General features: G+C 40.2%; 1 protein-coding gene across 2 annotated transcripts in view; it reads right to left on the bottom strand.

Annotated features, from left to right (window-relative positions):
• The window catches only part of yjefn3 (YjeF N-terminal domain containing 3), a 43,776-nt gene extending 26,453 nt beyond the window's left edge, over positions 1–17,323 (bottom strand). The window contains exons 1-2 of one of the 2 annotated variants that reach the window (XM_042417034.1): positions 17,152–17,323; positions 16,971–17,038 (exon numbers count right to left, since the gene is read on the bottom strand). In XM_042417034.1, coding sequence (XP_042272968.1) covers positions 16,971–17,038 — 68 coding nt within the window. In that variant the 5' untranslated portion in view covers positions 17,152–17,323. Of the gene's footprint in view, positions 1–16,970 lie in introns of both variants that reach the window. The other variant, XM_042417035.1, reaches the window with a different exon arrangement.
• Positions 17,324–18,224: the final 901 nt, after the last annotated feature.

Raw genomic sequence — 18,224 nt, 5'->3', positions numbered from 1 at the left:
TCAAAAATAGCCCAAATAGCTCCCTCCATAACTTGTATGACATCTGCCCTCTGTTTTCTGTCCACAAGTGATGTCTATAGTTTGTCTGTAGTTTATAAAAACTTCTCATAAAAGTGAGGCCGATAAACGGTTTGGTGTTCAGGGGTGTACATACTGAAGAGAAAAACTTGGCAGGCTAATTTCAGTCTTTTTTTTTTCAGTGAGTTTCACCACTGCAGACTGGCTCCTTTGGATACGAAAGTCTAATCTCTTTTCTGCTTGCACACTTTATGGCTATATTTTGCAGCATTGCCAATAAAAAAGCAAGATGAGAGAATCCCCAAGGCAAAACCAGGGGAGGACAAAAAGAAAATGATGCTTGTGCTGCTGCTGCAAACTCTCCAAGGCTTTCTTTGGAGTCCCTACACATAAATTGCTCATTCTGTGTGTGTGTGTGTGTGTGTGTGTGTGTGTGTGTGTGTGTGTGTGTGTGTGTGTGTGTGTGTGTGTGATCCAATCCTGTCTCTCCTGAGTAACTATATAGACTGTTTCATAAGGAAAAGGTAGGCAGGTCAATTGATACAGAACGCATGCACATAAACAGCCAAGAGCATATTAATGGGAAAACACAGCTTCTAACCCAAACTGCCACTGTGTCTCAGTGTCCTCCAAACTCATGTTTGGCCAGAAGCCTTCACACCAAACAAGGTGTTGTTTCTGACACAAATGCATCCCCACCCAAGAGCACCTGCATAGGCACACAAACACACACAATGTGCAGGCTGTGTATAATTGATGAGCACAGCAGCAGGGGGAACCATAAGAGGGACCAGAGAGCCATCGCATCGAAACTGGCATTCGGCCGACCTTTCACAGGCCACTCTGGCATGTGTGTGTATGCACGCATGCGTACGTGTGGGTGTGTGCATGGGTGCATGTGTGGGTGTGTTTACGATGCTTGGGTGCCAGGTGGCGGGGAGAGATGTGCGAGAGGTGCAAAGAGACCAAGGCTGATGGCAGAGATGATGAAGACAGTATTCTTCAGAGAATAAAAACAATGATGATGAGAGAGATGAAAACAAGGCTGAGGAGCCAGAGAGGAACACCCCAGCGAGTCGCCTCTAATGAGATCTAATCCTGGACAAAATGGGAGAGGCTAAACTCTGCCTTGAGATGATGTGACTGATGTGAGTCAATCACACAAACATGAAACTCTTCTAGCAGTGAAGTGCAGCTTTACACGAGCAATTAGCCAGCCCCTGTGGCAATGGTGTTGTGTTATTGAAACACACTTTCGCAACAGATGTAACAGCTTCATGACTTCAGAGATACATATTAAATTCCAACTGCAGCTCAAACTTCCTCTCGGCTCCAGACTGGCCCTCGGCGTCATCCCCTTACTGACAGATGAGTTTGTGTGTTAAAGGTCCATGTGTGAGACTGTAACCTCGGGCTACCCATGGCTTTTGCACTGACAGGCCTAACTATAATGTACGCACATGTGGCATTTCCCATACATTAGGAACAGAATGTCACACATGCTGTGCAGCCTGGAGAGCCTGGCAGGGTGCAGTATACAACAATTGTTAGATTTATGTGTGTCTGCGTTTGTGTCAGTCTTGAGACACACACACTGTGCTTAGTAAGTGTGCAAGTGCAAGTATGTGCATGTGTGCGTACAGTTGATCATCCTCGCCTCCCTCTAAGATGATTAGGGGACGAAAGAGCAACAGCAGCAGGAGAAGAGGGAGGTACAGATGTGTGAGCCACGCGCTGCAGAGATGTGACGTGGAGGAGGAGCCGTCAAGATAAGCCCGTATCTGTCACTGCTGCCAACACAAACACCTTCATCAACTGTGTGTTTTACTCCACCGGCTTGTATTTCAGGCCATTAATATCCATTCATAGGTTTTTATTCATCGTGTCTGTTAATTATATTTGTAGATTGAATGCTGGTGTATGCAAGTCTGGCCTAAGTCTTCTGTCAGAAAAACTGCAGCAATCCAGGAGTTCAGTCAACGATCTTTAATAATGTCCCACAGGAAGAATAAAGGTAGATGTGTACATTGAGTCCCGTATCCAATAAGAATAAACAGCCGATCATCAAGTTGTGAAGTTGTGGTTATCTGAAGGAGCACAAGCAACAACAAATAAAGAATTGAGTCTAACTGTTCTGAATAATCAAGAAGTAACTACCATAATAGCTAATTCTGTTGGAAACAGTCAGCTTAACCATAAGATATGCAGTACTCCAAATGTCCACAAGGAGTCTCTCTCGACTGCAGCCAGAGATTTACAACACTGTTGTATATTGGGACAATAACAACATAAAGGGATTACATAACAAGCGATGTTTACAGTAAACATTTACATTACTGACTAGTCACATCACCATTCTGTGACAATATGCTTGAAGTTACAGCCAGGATAGGGAATATAAATTCTGAAATAGTAGCTTATAACCAAACACCACAACTACTGAAATAGTCTATTCATAACGCGTATACGTTAGTAGGCTATTTTTAACCAACCCGACATTAACATAATAATAAACAATGCGCAGAGATACCTAAGGTAACACTTACAGTTTCATTCACGCACAACTTAGAGAATTCACTGATGACTGTTTGGCACCCACTCGTTCAACCTTCTCTTGGGAACGCTAGCTTAGGCTGGCGCAGTGCGCGTGTCGAGTGAGGTAACAGTCCTTTGGGTCTGTTTGGTAATCATACCTAGACTGCCCGATGGTGGGACAGGGCAGGGAAATTTGCACAGTGTAAGTACAGCATTAAAAACATCTGGAGAAACTGAAAACGTGCATGAAGTAGATCCACCGCAGTGAACATCATGACCACTAAGTTATATTGTCAACTCTACTGTTGATGCGGAACTTTCCAGAACTCCCTCCAATAGCTGACAAATGCAGCCAATTGGTATGCAACCTATAACAGACTAATCTCCTTTTTTAAACCTTAATTGCAGGTTGCATTACCGGACTGAAATGGTCTGGTGCAGCCCTACCAACAAAACCTTTATCTGCTGCCAGCAGTCACTACTGATCAAGGCAGTTATGCACAATCTTAAGTTACTGACCCCTCAATGATAAGAACAGCAGTATTTTTAATATTCTCCTACATAACTGAATGCCTGCTCATGATGTTGTACAAATGTTAATGCTTCAAAAAATAAAAACTATAGAAAGACAGTAAACCATCATGAAAGTACCCTGATCATTCTGCCTTCATCCATGTATTTAGTGTCTGTTGATGTGTATGTACTGTATGTATCAGTGTTATGTGTGAACAGCCCAGGGATTAGTGGGTAAATCTTAAGGATGTAGCCGCTACCAAGACAGCCAAAAGCTAAAGTTAAAGCTCCCCATATCGCTGGCTAGTTCTGGCAATCAGTCAATCATTTCATTAAAATAATTCATTGAGGCAGGTTCACAGATGTTTCTGTATGCCTTCTAGGTCTGTACTCGGTTCAGGTGATACAGATCTGTAGGAGAACTAATGTGTTGGCCTGTCACTCACCTTGGCGGGAGTTGAGTTTGGGAGTCTATTAAGCATGCCAGAGTGCCACATTTTACCCAAAGTTACAGCCTTTTGTTGTGTAAGTGTCACAGCAGGAATGTGTAGTTGGCTTTGCTCTTTTTAAGCCCACAGAGCTTGTTAGAGCTTAAAGTTTTTTGTGAAATGGAACGAAGGTCGCACATTGTAACTCCAGTTCTCTGAGCGCAGGCAGAGCCCTTCAAATCTTGTAACTTCACGGATGCCAGATTTTGGAATGACAGCTATGTACAGCATGATAATTTGGTGAGCTCATCTTGAATGGCATGAAGTACACTCAAATTTCAGTGCCTGTCTGCTCACAGAACTATGGTTACAATGTGCAGCCTTTGTTTTTCATTTTCCATCACATTCTCTCCAATCTTATCCCTTCCTCCAAAGCTTTTTCCTTATACATTTGTGTAAAGTCCAATAATAACACAATCTTAGCTGTGTTACATAAAAAGCCTCTTGAGAAATAATCTCCAGTGTTGACAGTTTCAGTGCCACCTACGCTATTTGTCTCTCATAACGATGGCAGACCTTCAGGCTTTTATATTTACTAATTGCAGAGAGAGTTGAAAGAAATCCAAAAAGCTGTAGAACCTTATTTGCCTCCCTCTCACTCTGTCTGGTCATTGTTATAGTAATGTTCAGATAATATATGTACAAAAATCTGATTAAGGGCTGTGAGAGATAGAAAAAGTAGATAGCACAGATTCTCAAAAACTAAAAGGCAAATGCACAGTTCCTGTCCATCTTTCATTGTGTCTGTGCTTCTCTCATTTTCTCTCCTCCCCCTCCACCTTTCTCCAGGGGTTTGATCGGCTCTCTGTGCATAAAAATTCAAGCCTTTCCTCACAAGATGAAGACTAGGTCAAAACCTAGCATATGGCTGGACTGTGTAATGTGTTTTTTTTGTTTGTTTGTTTTTGTTTTTGTAATGTGTTTCTGTCTTTCATGTGCTACAGAACAAGAACCTGCTGTAAACCAGTTTTAACTGAGTCAGGCCAGTTTAAATGTAACACATTCTAACATCTGTAATGTTACTTTTAATTTTTTCCTGTGTAGTAATAATAAATTAAATCAAACGCTAGAGGGCTTTTAATTTGAAATGGGGGCTTTTATTTTGAAACAGATACAGGAAGCGGTGGAATTCGGCCAACCAATGATGTAACTTCATCACTCAGTCTGTGACTCACTCACAGCGTTGCTAGATGTACGATAATTTTGCCCTCCGTATGATGCACAATCAAAAATGCCAAAAGTCCCATAATGTACAATAATTTGATCATTTTGTGACACTTAGTATTAGTAGTTGTAATCAGTCCAGGCTATCTTATTAAAATTAATTTCCCAACATGATCAGGATAGTAAAATATGGATCTTGCATCTGTGTTTAGGAATCTCTTCTCACATGACGCCTCTCCAGTAAATCATACTTGTTGTGATGATGAATGTGACTCACAAGCAAGACTGTGATAGGGCTGGCCTTACTGTTGCGCTCCAACCAAAAACAACACTATAGGTCATAACATCAGTCACCAAAAACGACCTATAGTTACGTTTGAGTGATAGACGCCATCTAGTGGCTGTAGTAATTATGACCTGGAGAAGTGACGCAGTTCAGATGATACCTGTATGAGGTGAAAACTTTCCATATTCAGAGGCGGCAGATTAGTTGGTTGGTTAGATCCAGATCACTTCCTGTTTCCAACCCCGAGTCAAGTTTTTCAACTACCATAACTACGACTGTTGTGGTGTTTACTGTTGCCATGACAATGAAGGTTGCCTAACTTTAAGGAAGTTGTAACTTTAACCCACAACACGTTTCAAGAGATCATTTTAACATAAACAATGATCTTTCCCTAACCCTAACAAAGTGTTTTTTGTGCCTAAACCTAACCAGACCTTAACCATGGCATTGTCACACCATAAAATATCATTATTTTTTATCAGTAATTTGTAATGATTTTTGAAAGCACATACAAATTATATTGACCTGCTGATTACTGCTGATAGAGGTGGCATATTGGAAAACTATGGGTCATTCTGGAGTGCATGGTCAAACAACCTAGTTCGTTGTTTAATTTGGAGGACTTGAAACATTCAGTTAAATGTCTGTTGATTCCTCTGTCTGGCTCTCCAGGTTGCTGTTTTTCTCTGTTTGTGCTTCTCTCAGCATCACCATTAACCCACCGGCTTGCAGGCCACTGGGGAGTCTGGCCTTAGCAACTACCCATCAAGGCATCCAGGAGGCAAGAATTCCTCTGCATGTCTACTGATCGTCTCATTACAGGTGCCGGAAAAAGACTGAAAAATAGATCTTAGGCTGCTGGCCTGAAGAACACAAATGCTCAGTGAATGTGACGGTGATCAGGACTGAATACTAACAAAAAAAGAATAATTAAATGCTATTCATTCATCTGACAAACAAAATAACTAGTGTTTGCATTTCCTGTGTGAATATGTGGGTTTTTTTGGAACTTTGAATGATAATTTGTTATAAGTTTCTGTTTTATGACGTTATTGTTCTCGTTGGAGTGTTATCTTCACTTTCAAAAAACAACTTTAATTTCTATTTATATAATCCATTGATGAACAGAGTGGAAGTGAAAAACAGCAACAAAGAGCTACATAAAAAAACAAGACATTTACATAATCAGAATCCAGCGACAGTGTTCCTCCGATTGGAAGCAAAACAGAACCACAATCAGGACTCAGCAGAGCGAGACACTGAACCCAATTACTGAAATTGGGAAGGCCTTCCTAGCTGCAAAGCAGTAGCACATACTCAGTCTCTCAAATGCTCACAAACACACATACTGCAGGAAGACAACACAGTACCTGAGGACAATTACAAACACATAATGTGTCACTCTTCTCTCCACGAGGACACAAATGCATTTACAGACAGAAAAATACATCAACAATTGAGAATTTATAGACACATCATCCTCATGTTTCTTCTGTCTCCCCCTCTCTTTTTGCCAGTCCAATTTCATTTTTAATTATGCACCACTGGGAGTGCTACACAGAAAGAATATTGCTAATGTTGTTTTCAAAAAGTACAATCTTATCACTGTGTCACACACAAAAATGTAGCATATTGTGTTGAAAATCTGTCCCGTAAATCTACAGATTTAGTGTGAGTGTTACATCCCTGCGAAAATCACCTGTGGGCAACACAGTCAGCCACACATCTCTCGCCGGGATGTAGCTGCAGTTGGTTTCTATGGCAACAAGCACAAAACTGATGTGAGTGACAAGTGGTAACAGCTGACAGAAAAGTGAGTGTTTTCAGGTCCTCATCCACTCTTTTTTTTCTCCTCTCCTCTCTCCATTTTTATCTATCCGCATCTTTCTCTGTCTCACCACATCAATTTTCCAGGGGAGAGGACATAAGGCGAGTAGCTTGTGGGCATTGCTCCAATTCTGTCGCCATGAGAACACTTCTTGTCACATTCCTCATAACAGCTTTGACCCCTGTCAGCAAGTTGTCCGCAAAGTTCAGAGGAAAAAATGCTAAATGGGGTTGATATTAAAAGTGAAGAGTTTTTGCTGTTAAAGGAGAATTTAAGTAAAGTTATGTCTGTTGTTAAAAAGTAGATTACACTGCTTGTTACTTGCTACATTGTTGAAGAAATGCTAATCAGACTCCACTGGAGATACTGAGAGGTAACATTTTTAGCCATGCCAGGGATGGTAATGTCAGTCTGTCTAATGGTTGGTCAATCCACTGCTTTGGTGGAAATATCCAGACAACTGTTGGATTGATTGTTGTGATATTTTGTACAGACATTCATGGTTCCCAGCGGATGAATCCTACTGATTTTGGTGATCTTCTGACTTTTCCTCTAGCACCATCATAATGTTGACATTTGAGGTTCAGAGTTAAAATATTGCAATGAAATTTACAACAGATATTTAAGGTCTCTGGAGGATACATGTCTTTTTCTCTACAGCCACCAACTGGTCAAAGTTTTCACTTATGTTGTAATATACAGTATATCTCAACATCTACTTCATCGATTAGCACAAAATTTGGAACAGATGTACATGAATCCAATGACTTTAGTGATCCTCTTACCTTTCCTCTAGCGCCACCATGAGGTTTACTTTTTGGTTCTTTGTTGAAATGTCTTGGTAACTATTTGGTATACACATTCATGGTTCCCAGAGGATGACTTGAAATAACTTTAATCTCCTGGCTTTTCATCTACTGCCATAATCTCATCAAAATTTCATTTTGATTTCATTTTTTCATTTTGTCCAATACTTCAGGTTATGAACAAATACCTGGCTAAGACAGAGATGTACTAAATCCAGGATGTAACCTTGTGTCCAAGAAATTACATCTATATAGGCTACCACTGATTTGTTTTACATGGAAACATATTGCTGCAGGGATAATAGTCCCTGGCAACAAGTGCTACATTTCTGTACCACACCCAAGTCGTATGGAGGTGGATCATGGACGTTCAAAGTCCTGTCTTGCCTGGAGATATTGTCTTGCATGGGATATTGTTGTATTTTCCTCATTATGTCCATAAAAAACAAAATCCAGGCAGCATTACATTTCTTAATAAATGTATTTGCTGTTGCAGTTTACTAGTATATAATATGGAAAAATCCTAACTTTAGGGGTTACACTAGGTCAAGCATGGGCTTCGAGGTCACACTACAATTCTTAAGCAGAAGGAGATATAAACATAATTTCTAGGAGACATAGCTGGAAAGTCAGATTCTCTGTTTGGTGATGAATTATGTCAAGCTCAAGATAGATTGAGATTAATATTCTCTATGACTCTTAGTTTAAAGTCTACTCATGATCTATTTCAAGGACACAAGGAGAGAAATCGTCACTCAGGATATGTCAGATGATTTAAGATGCCTCTTTCTGTCACTTCTCACTGATGGACACCGCTGTGGGAATCTCAGAATTAATGAATCTTGAAGCCACACAAGTCTTGTTGATTGACTGTTCTGTCTGTACACTCTAGACAAGATTTGATGGTGCTAAACAAGCCACTAAAAAATAAATGCTCGTGTGTACACAAGTCAGCCAGAACAAAGCCAGAGGGCAATTAAAATAATCAATTCCTCACATCATCCCACACTTGAAATCAATAATGCAAAACACGACTGGAGCTTATGCTGGATATAGGGAACTGATGGCTTTTTCATCATTTGTGTTATTTGCAACACACCTCTCCTAATCTTGTTGTTTAGCTTGGAGGTGAGCTCGTATTAACCCTTTTAACAAGGTCTGAATGTTTGAAGAGTTTAGAGAAATAACTGTGGAGCCAGCTCAGTGTTCTTGTTGAAGTCGGACATTCGTTGTTATAAAGAGAACAGAAGAAAGAGGATGACGGGGGCAGCAATCATAATACCTATTTCTAAAAAAATCCCAACTACCTACACCACCATCATCCACACACACACACACACACATGGATACCCACTCCCATAATCCCTTTCTCTTTTCTTCTCTCTCTTTTCGTTTGTTGCTCGCTCATGCCTGTCAGCTTTCTGGATATAGCTCAGTTAACAAAATACTCAACAAATACTCACAAACGATGACAATGCATCCTGCCTTCAGACATTAAACACTGTATGAATACTTAACAAACCCGTTCATCCCACACAAAGGCTGGCACATGCACTCATGTTGGCTCAAATACCTCTCTGGGCAGTCTATCTGAAGCTGTCATGACAGAAGTATTCAGGATTATTGATACTAGTGCAGAATTAAATGTATATGTATTGTATTTATTTTTCCAAATCAAAGTCAGATGCTCAAAAGGCTGATAAACATAAAGGAAAACTAACTATCTTCTTATATTCATAATTGTGACCATAAGATTTATCTGTCATTACATGTCATAACATTTCCATCATTAATTTCATTACTGAGATCTTAGGAACAAGCAACATCATGCTCAGGAAACACAAGCAGTTAAATGGTAAGAGAGCACATTGACAGCATTTCAGTCATATAATCAAATAATCAACATTTAATGAGCAGAACGTTCCCGAAATGTCCATCACAATCATCCATTTCAATGCAAAACTGTGTGTAAATACAACAGGTCAAAATTTAACCTGAAACTAGCTCTGAAAAATGAAATGGAAGGTTATAACTAACACTTTTGATGTTACCTTTAAAATCTCTTTCTTTTCAGGTCCAGTTAAGTGGTTTAAAATGGACTTCTTTTATTTATTTTTTTTATCAGTCTGATCAGCTTGCCCGTCATCCTGCTTGACCTGATCTTATTAAGCTGTGTCCCCAGATCACAGTAATTAAGCTGGTAAGTAAAATGTCATCAAAATTACAGACAAAGCTATGAAAATGTGGCATTTTTTGTAAAATGATCGCACATTTATAAATAAATAATTGAGGTGAGGCCTCAAAATCGAGATAATGTGTGTCATGAAAATTACTAAAATATATAAAAATGATCACTTTTAAGCAGCACAGCAGTTTAATTAACAGTAGTTAATTGAGGCACACTGTGAACGTGCCAAGTGAAATAATGGCCTAATGTCTAATAATAGCCTGGCGCTCAGTTTCATCTAGTCAAATGAAACCCCCTGTCGTTACTGGAAGTTTTATATTTTAGAAAATGCAAAGTGATGTGAAAGTACAAATTAAATCACCTGTCACATGGAGTACAATGAGTCAGTCACGCACGCTGGTGAAAGTATTGTAGTCACACTTCCACAATGAAATGCCTGCACTGCACAGAAAGGAGATTTAATCTCAAAAACAAAGCTCTGCTTGTGGCAGCCCAATACTTCCATTTTGATTATGTTTTTTTTTTGTGTTGACTGTCAACATAACTGAATTTTGTACAATAACATCATTTGCTTAATTCACCAAACAGAGAGCACATTTTGATTAAACGAGCTCAGGCTGAAACACACAAAACATCATTAAAAATTCTGTAACAGCATTTGTTCACATCTTAGCCCCAAACCATATTATGGATTTTTACATTGACAAATATGTTTTTTTCTGCTTCAGAGGCAGCCATTGGTTTTCCTTCCTGTATGAGGGTGTGCGTGTTTCATGAGAATTTAGCAGTGAGAGGCCTGGAGGCATTTAAATGAAAGGTTCTCAACAGATGCTACGCTTGAGCATATTCAGCTGCCACCAGAAAGACACGGCTGCTGTCCACCACCGGTCCTGTCAAATCAATTTTACACACATTAACACTTAGACAAACACACACATGCAAACTCTCACACGCATCCTTTACATACACATTCATCCCACTTTTTCTTTAACATGAAATACTCTGGTTTTCTGTTGCAATCCTTTCAGTCTCGCTCAAATAATTGTGCGATAGTAAATGAAGAACAGTGTAAATATATATGCTCTGTTTCTGTCAGTTACCTCAAAGGATTGTGAATACCACAGAGCGTCCCTCCACTGTAACCACCTCCATTTTTGTGTGCTTGCGTGCTTAAAATAGGAGTAGTGGCCTGATAGTCCATAGTCCAGTGTTTCAGAGGTGAGAGAAGAGGATAGTAGAGAGGCATCAACAGTAGGAGAAAGAACATGAAGATGAATTTATTGAGGGTCAATTTTACAAGGACAAGATGTACTGAGCTGCCTCTTGTACACAAAAGAGAAGGAAAGAGAGAAAGAGAGAGAGAGAGAGAGAGAGAGAGAGACAGAGAGAGAGAGAGAGACAGAGAGAGAGAGAGAGAAAGAGAAACTAACCATTAAAATCTGCCTAAATTTTCTTCAGGGCCTGCTCTTACTCTCTCTCTTTCTCTCTCTCTCAAACACACACACACACACACACACACACAGACACACACAATCTCTTTAGTTCTGTCATCATTATGGGCTAAAGTAAAGCTCACACTTATTAGAGCTGTGAAGGAGGTAAGAAAGTGATTAGAGTACAGCTTGCACAGCTTGGCCCCTGTATGTTCATTCCCCATTACAATGACACACACAGGCAAGCACACACACAACATCTTGACAGTGTGAAGGTTGCGTACAGGTGACATTAAAGCACTTAAATAATTGACATACTACGTCCGTATTACATCTTGCCAATTTGAAGCGCAAAATTGCAATTGCCTCTGTTAAGAACAGTAGGTGGTCTCTCTCTTACTCTCACTTATGTATGTACATGCACTCACACTCACAAACACACACTATTTGCTGCTGTTTGAAGGACAGCTTCTTGTACACAGCATGTCAGGCAAAAACCTTGAGTAAACATAAGCAATCTGAATTTAGTCTGTCATTTCAATCTGCAAACCACCTTGTGCTAAACCAAAGCGAGACTGGGATTTTTTTTTTTCCCCCTGAAACCCACTGAAATCCCTTAAATGCCTCACAATGAGGACATAATGAGGAAGACCCTGTCTTGGCTCAGCTTTCTCTCAAATGGCTCTCTTGTGTTCTTCATTAACAAAGGCTGCTGCCTTGGAGACTCATTTAAACCTGAATCAGCAGAGGCTTTCTGCTTTGGGGGTGGCCAGGAAAAGGAAAACAAGAGCTCAGGTGAAACAAAGCTCACAGCTATACATCAGACAAGTGGTGTGTTGTGTGAATTCATCAATAATATGTAAAAACAAGTCCCTGCATTTCCTTTCATATTCTTGTTTTCCGTTTGCTTGCAGGTTGCTGCACATTCTTCCATTCGTCCCCTCCTCTGCGAAAACAACTATTTTAGCAACACTAGTGGCATTGCTCCAGGGATGGCAATGTCAGTTGGTCGTTCCACCATTTTGGTCGAGAAAAATACCTCAACAACTATTGAATGGGTAGCCATGAAATTCTGAAATTTTCCATGGTCCCCAGTAGATATATCCTACTGGCTTTGGTGATCTTCAGACTTTTCCTCCAGTGCCTCTAGCACATTGACATTTTTGTTTCTTAGTGAAATGTCACTGGATGGAGTGCCATGAAATTCAGATATGCAGTCCTCCTCAGGATAAATTGTAATAACTTTGCTGATCTCTTTACTTTTAATTTAGTCGCCAAATACCTGCAAAACTTGTATTTAGTGCTAAATAGCAAATGTTACCATGCTAGCACACCAAAGATGGCATAAGATGGTGAACGTGTCAAACATTATACTTGCTGATAATTAGCAAGTTAGCATTGATGTGACTAATGGTAATAACTAAATCATCTGCATCATTTTATTGATACATTAGAAGATCATAGAGCTCTTTTCGCTATAGAAACAGCTACAGCAACAAAAAGTAACCCCGCCGAACCTAGTTGAAGATAGTCTTTTTAATCTGATATCTGTTTGGGATGTGATCGTGTCAGACTGTATAACCTCCTCAAATATGTGGACATGTGTTTCACACTTTGAGAAATGTAAAGTAGGCTGTGTGAACCGATCAGGACCAAGACTTTTTACTTGTATATACTATGGCCAGCAATAGAAACCGGAAGTTAAGAGACAAAACCAAAAATCAATTATAAAAACGCCATAATCTAACTCTTACCTCAACCTGAGTACTCAGAGTAACTGAATCATTGTGTGCAAAACACACTTAGAGCTTTCTGGTTACTTCTTTAATTCTGTTATCTCACACTTTACGGCTATACAACACTACACATTAAACTATCAGAAACAGCTTACTTTCTGTAGATCCTATAATTCACTTGAAACCACTTCCTCATCCTGCTTCGCCTCCCCCTCGACCCCATCCCCCCCAGATACTCCTCTTTCAAACATGGTGAATGGAGAACTCTCACAGCTAATCTGACTTTAATGGAGGAGGGAAATTATGGCCAAACACTGCCTGGTAGCAAATCATCTCTCCCCTTCATTCTCCTCCTCTGCATCTCCACCTCTCTGCCCCAGTCATTACACTTGGCCTATAAATAAATGCCTAAGCTGTCATACAGGCAAATGGAGCTGCCAACGTGGGAATTAGTGGCGGGGAGCTGAAAGGAGGAAGGCAAGCCAAAGGAATAACAATAAGCCCTATAAGCATCGTTTCCATGGAAGAAGAAATGTAAAGGCAAAGCAGGTAAAGTCAGACAGTTTGACTCACTGGCAGCAGTGCTGACAGACAGGTAAGCAGACCAGCAAACAGAAGGACAGACAGGAGGCAGACAGAGGCTGCTTTCATGAAAATATCTCAGACCAGTCGAACATTTCTTTGTGCGACTGGCCCCCAGGGCTCAGGTGTGCTGGGGAAAAGTGAAGAAGTGGGCCAAAGAGCCAGAACATTCATCACTGTCACATCGGAGAGAGGGGGAGAAGCAGCCAACATCAGAAAGAAAGATGCAGAAGGAAAAAGTGTCTAATTACAGTTACCAGAGCGCCATGGAGTTTAAACGCTTTGATTAAAATAATTATACCAGTAGATGTTACACTATTCATTCCTGAAAGAAGTGCCACAGAGTACAGTTTCTTCTCTCCTGTTGCTTGGAGATTGGACATTATTTGACAATAAAGAACAGATACAAGAGAACAACTGGTGAGATGTACGTAGACAAAGAAGAAGAAGCAACAACCTTTTAGGAATAGAGGCAGAATAACACAATCTGCTCAAATAATTCAAACACATGAGCCCAAACATTTTCCTCCACTTTTAACTCATCTGAACATTCAGCAGCCATATGCAGGAAACCAGGGACTATGCCAGATCCAAGTCCAAGTCATCACCAGCTCCGAACCACTGCCAACATTTATAGGTTATCTACATCCTCAGGCATCACCCAGACTGATGTTCCTGAGCAACACTTGCACCTAAAATGAACGTCTTCTGCTTTGTGCTCTCAGTGCTGTCAAAGCATATGCCAAATTCATTTTTAATTAAATTTATTCCTCATGTGAATTTAGTTATTATTTTTATATTAGTGATAACTATATATTGCATTATGGGAGCATGTCTGTGTGTGCGGCATCTGATTGATCTGTAACTCTAGCCAGAAAGCAACATAATAGATGAGTCATCCCTGGAATTGATTTTCATCTTTCTGCAGTCACAACCATTATCAAACTAAAACAGCAGGACTGCCACGTATTGAGAATACCATGCATTAACTTAATAGGTTTCTGCTTGCCTCTGGCAAATACATTACTTACAATTTCTATATAATTATATCAGATCATTGAACAGCTTTATCACAGGGCTAATATCATCTCCTGCAGATACATGTGAGCTTACAGTCCCAAACAGTAATTATCTCCATCTAATTTTTCTTAGTTCACAGAATCCTCACTGAGCTGTTGCTAACAGGTTGCTATAACAGGTGTTTTTCAGCTATAAACTTGATTGGCATTAACTGTGAATAAAAATCAGCAACAACATTTTGAAATGAATTATGAACCACAGGCTAATGAGCTGAATATTTAAAAAGTGAATAAATTCAAAAATAGCATGACGGCTATACATATAGTATGTTTACATGTCTGCATGTACATACACATGCACATACACACACCCTGATGATCATAGCAGCTGTATAATCAATTACCACTGCAGTAGTATATAGGGGCTTTAATTGACTGTCTTAATTGACTGCCAGCCTGCCCCAATCAAGCTGCGGAGATCTGAGAGTCTGAGGACTGGGGCAAAGCCTCTTGGGTGATAGTTAATCTGCCAGCCTCGGCTGCTCAGATGTCGACACACATGGAGAAGAATGTAAATGCAGGCAGTGCAAAGAGCATAATTACATATGTTATCGAGAAGAGTAGAAAAAAAACAAGCTCTTAAAATAGATTTAATATAGAGGTACATGCACTGATTGACATGACAATAACATGGAGACAGAGAAATAGATGGGTGTCGGGAGTTTAAAGCAGTTAAATCACCATGGTGGACTGTGAGTGTTACTGTAGATACGTGAGTCACACCAGAGATGTATACCGTATGCAGATGTCTTTAAGGTACCGTATGTATACCCATACTGTAAAATCAATCAGGGGCTCCCAAAGTGATTTATGTTCATAAATGATCAACCCAAAAGGAATAAGCCATCTGTCATGGCTATGTTAAGCGCATCATGCTATTTGAAGTGCATTGAGGGAAGAAAAGCAATAGTGCTGTTTCCTGCTGGGTGACAGCACATCCAATTTCAATAGATCAACCAGAGACAAAAACAGGAAGGACAGGAATCAATCAGACATCCACACTTATATCTTGTCATCATACTATAAAATTCAACACCTTTCCTTTTCTTTAAAGGGGGTTTGATACAGTATGTGTTTGTGTGAGCACATGTGTGTGTTTCTTGTGGTATTAAACAGACATTTGGTCAAATGTTGCAAAGAAATTAAAGCCTGTGGGAGATGCATGAAATGCTGCTGTAGTGAACGGTGAAGGCCAAATTTGTATCTCATTAAAAGTTAGTTTTTGTCATATATATATAATGTACAACAGTATGTGTCATCTGGCTTTACTGCATCGTTAAATTCTAAATAAAATCTTTCGTTTACAGAGCCTGAGCTGCCTTAAATTAGCTATCTGCTCAAATAAAACTGCTAAAAACCTTTTCTTACACATAAAATTATATTACTGTAATTTTTACTTGTTAGTTTTTGTCTGTGCAGTTTTCTTTGATTTTCTGGTTTTATTTTAGCTTTTGCCCTGGAGGTATTATCTCCATGTTCTTACTTGAGCTGCATTTTTTTTATGTGTGTCTGTATGTTGGTGTCACAAGTTTGATCATCATGATGACTCCAGGCTGTTTACTTGAGTGTGCAGTTTGGTTTTTTTTCCTATTTACTCCTCTTTTTCTTCCTGTCACTCTGAAAGTAACAGCAGGCCAAATCAGGGGCACGGATACACCATACTAACCTCAGATTGCATAACAAACATGATGATTATACACATCTGATCCACAAGATAGTGAATCATAAGATGCTTGGTTGGTCATGTGAGGCCTGATAATGCCAAATTAAACATGGGGCTACTAATTTAATAACAGCTAATATTTGTAATTCAATTTGAAGCTTCAGTGGAGTGGAAGAGAGCAAAGAATATACTCAGTTTCTCAGGGCAGATCAAGGTATTTCTGCAGGCTATGTCATAATAATCTTCAACACTGTCAGTATAATCATCATCATCAGTATTGTACTGAAGTGGAATTTGCCTGCCGTACAACTTAAATAATTGATCTCTCTTATTATCCCCGTCCCATCTCATTATCTTTTAAAAGCTTGCTCTGATTCAAACAGACTGTGAGATGAGTAAACACTATAATCCTCATGTGCAGACTTTTCTTGGGTGCTACAGAAGAAGACCTGGATGTTCTTCTCCGTCTTTCCTCACCTACTCTCCCTGCCACTATCTTTCTGGCACTCTGCGCTGATTTGAAAGCAGTCCTGTGGATTGGTGTGAATCAACAGAATGAAACAGAGAAAAACACAGAAGAAGAAGCAGCAGAGCAATAGAATAGATTAGTAAACCCATGAGAGACATGCAACAGAAAAAGCAGGTGCTTACCTGAGGTAGCGCAGTGGTTCTATGGTTTCAGCCTCCGCCTCAGCTGAGCTGTGGTTCATCTTGTCCATCTGTTTTCACCCAGCACAACTCGGCAAATGTGAGAAAGGATGAGCTGTGCCACTCCAGAGAAAACCGTTCTGTTCGTTCTCTCTGATTCTAATTCAATAAACACACTGCCTACCTCTTTGCCTGGGAATAGACTGAGAATCTCAATGGGCTTCCTCTCTCTGTATCACTCTTCGGCTCTTGATTGGTTCAGACGCTGGAAGGTAATTACTGGCTGCTACACACTCTGAATCTTGCCTCTGTATCTCTGCCTCTCCTCCCTGTCTCTTTCCCACTGTGGCCCCAGCTCATTCTCTGATAAAACCAGCTGGCTCTGTGTATCAGCTGCGCTCACAGGGAAAGCCAGCCAATTAAGAATCAGGAGGCATGGTGCTCGCCGGCTGATTGGCTCAGGCTGCCGTGTTCATAGCTGTTCAGTCATCCAGGGTGCAACCCCCCACCCCCCTTTCTCCCCTTCCTCAAATTCACACAAACACACACACACACGCTCACGCATACTCCTTGGTGGCAAAAGGATCCCTTGATGTAGAATCTAGAGCAGGCATCAGAATGAGGAAACACTTGACTGCTCACTGAATAACAAACAGTAACACCTTTTATATGATGGTGGGAGGTAAATGAAGCCCACTACCTAAACTGAGATAATAACACTATACTACCTGAGTGGATACATGGCAGCATTTTGCAGTTCCAGAATAAATAATGGGACTGCAATGACTCTGGATGGACTGTGATGCATGCAGAATGATCATATGGATTTAGGGCAGCTGAGGAAAACCTGAAAAAAGAAAAACATTCTCTATCGTTATAATATAAATATACAGTATAACACACTAACATATACGCACAAATGCACACACACAAAGGACATGTGCACTCGTATCACGGGGAGAACCTTTGGCTGCCAAGGAATGGAGCTCATAAGTGGGTCGTGGTAATAAACAATAGCTCACTTTCTTCTATAAAGGTCTCTCTCTCTCTTTCTCTCTCCAGTTTACTCAGACTTCACTATTCCAGACAGCTAAACCGACAGACTTGGACTGTGAGCTCACATTCGACATTAAGGAGAAAAAAAAAATCAAGCATTAAGTAATTCTTTTTCTACCTGATTATACAAATGTACCTGTCAGGAGATTAAATTTGTGAAAGGACAAACAGAGCTGTGATGGAATGTTGGTGTACTCTGCC

This window comes from Thunnus maccoyii, chromosome 7, assembly GCF_910596095.1.
Source record: "Thunnus maccoyii chromosome 7, fThuMac1.1, whole genome shotgun sequence".
Lineage (NCBI taxonomy): Eukaryota > Metazoa > Chordata > Actinopteri > Scombriformes > Scombridae > Thunnus > Thunnus maccoyii.
Note: the sequence above shows the minus strand (reverse complement) of the source record. Positions and strands in the feature narration are given on the sequence as shown.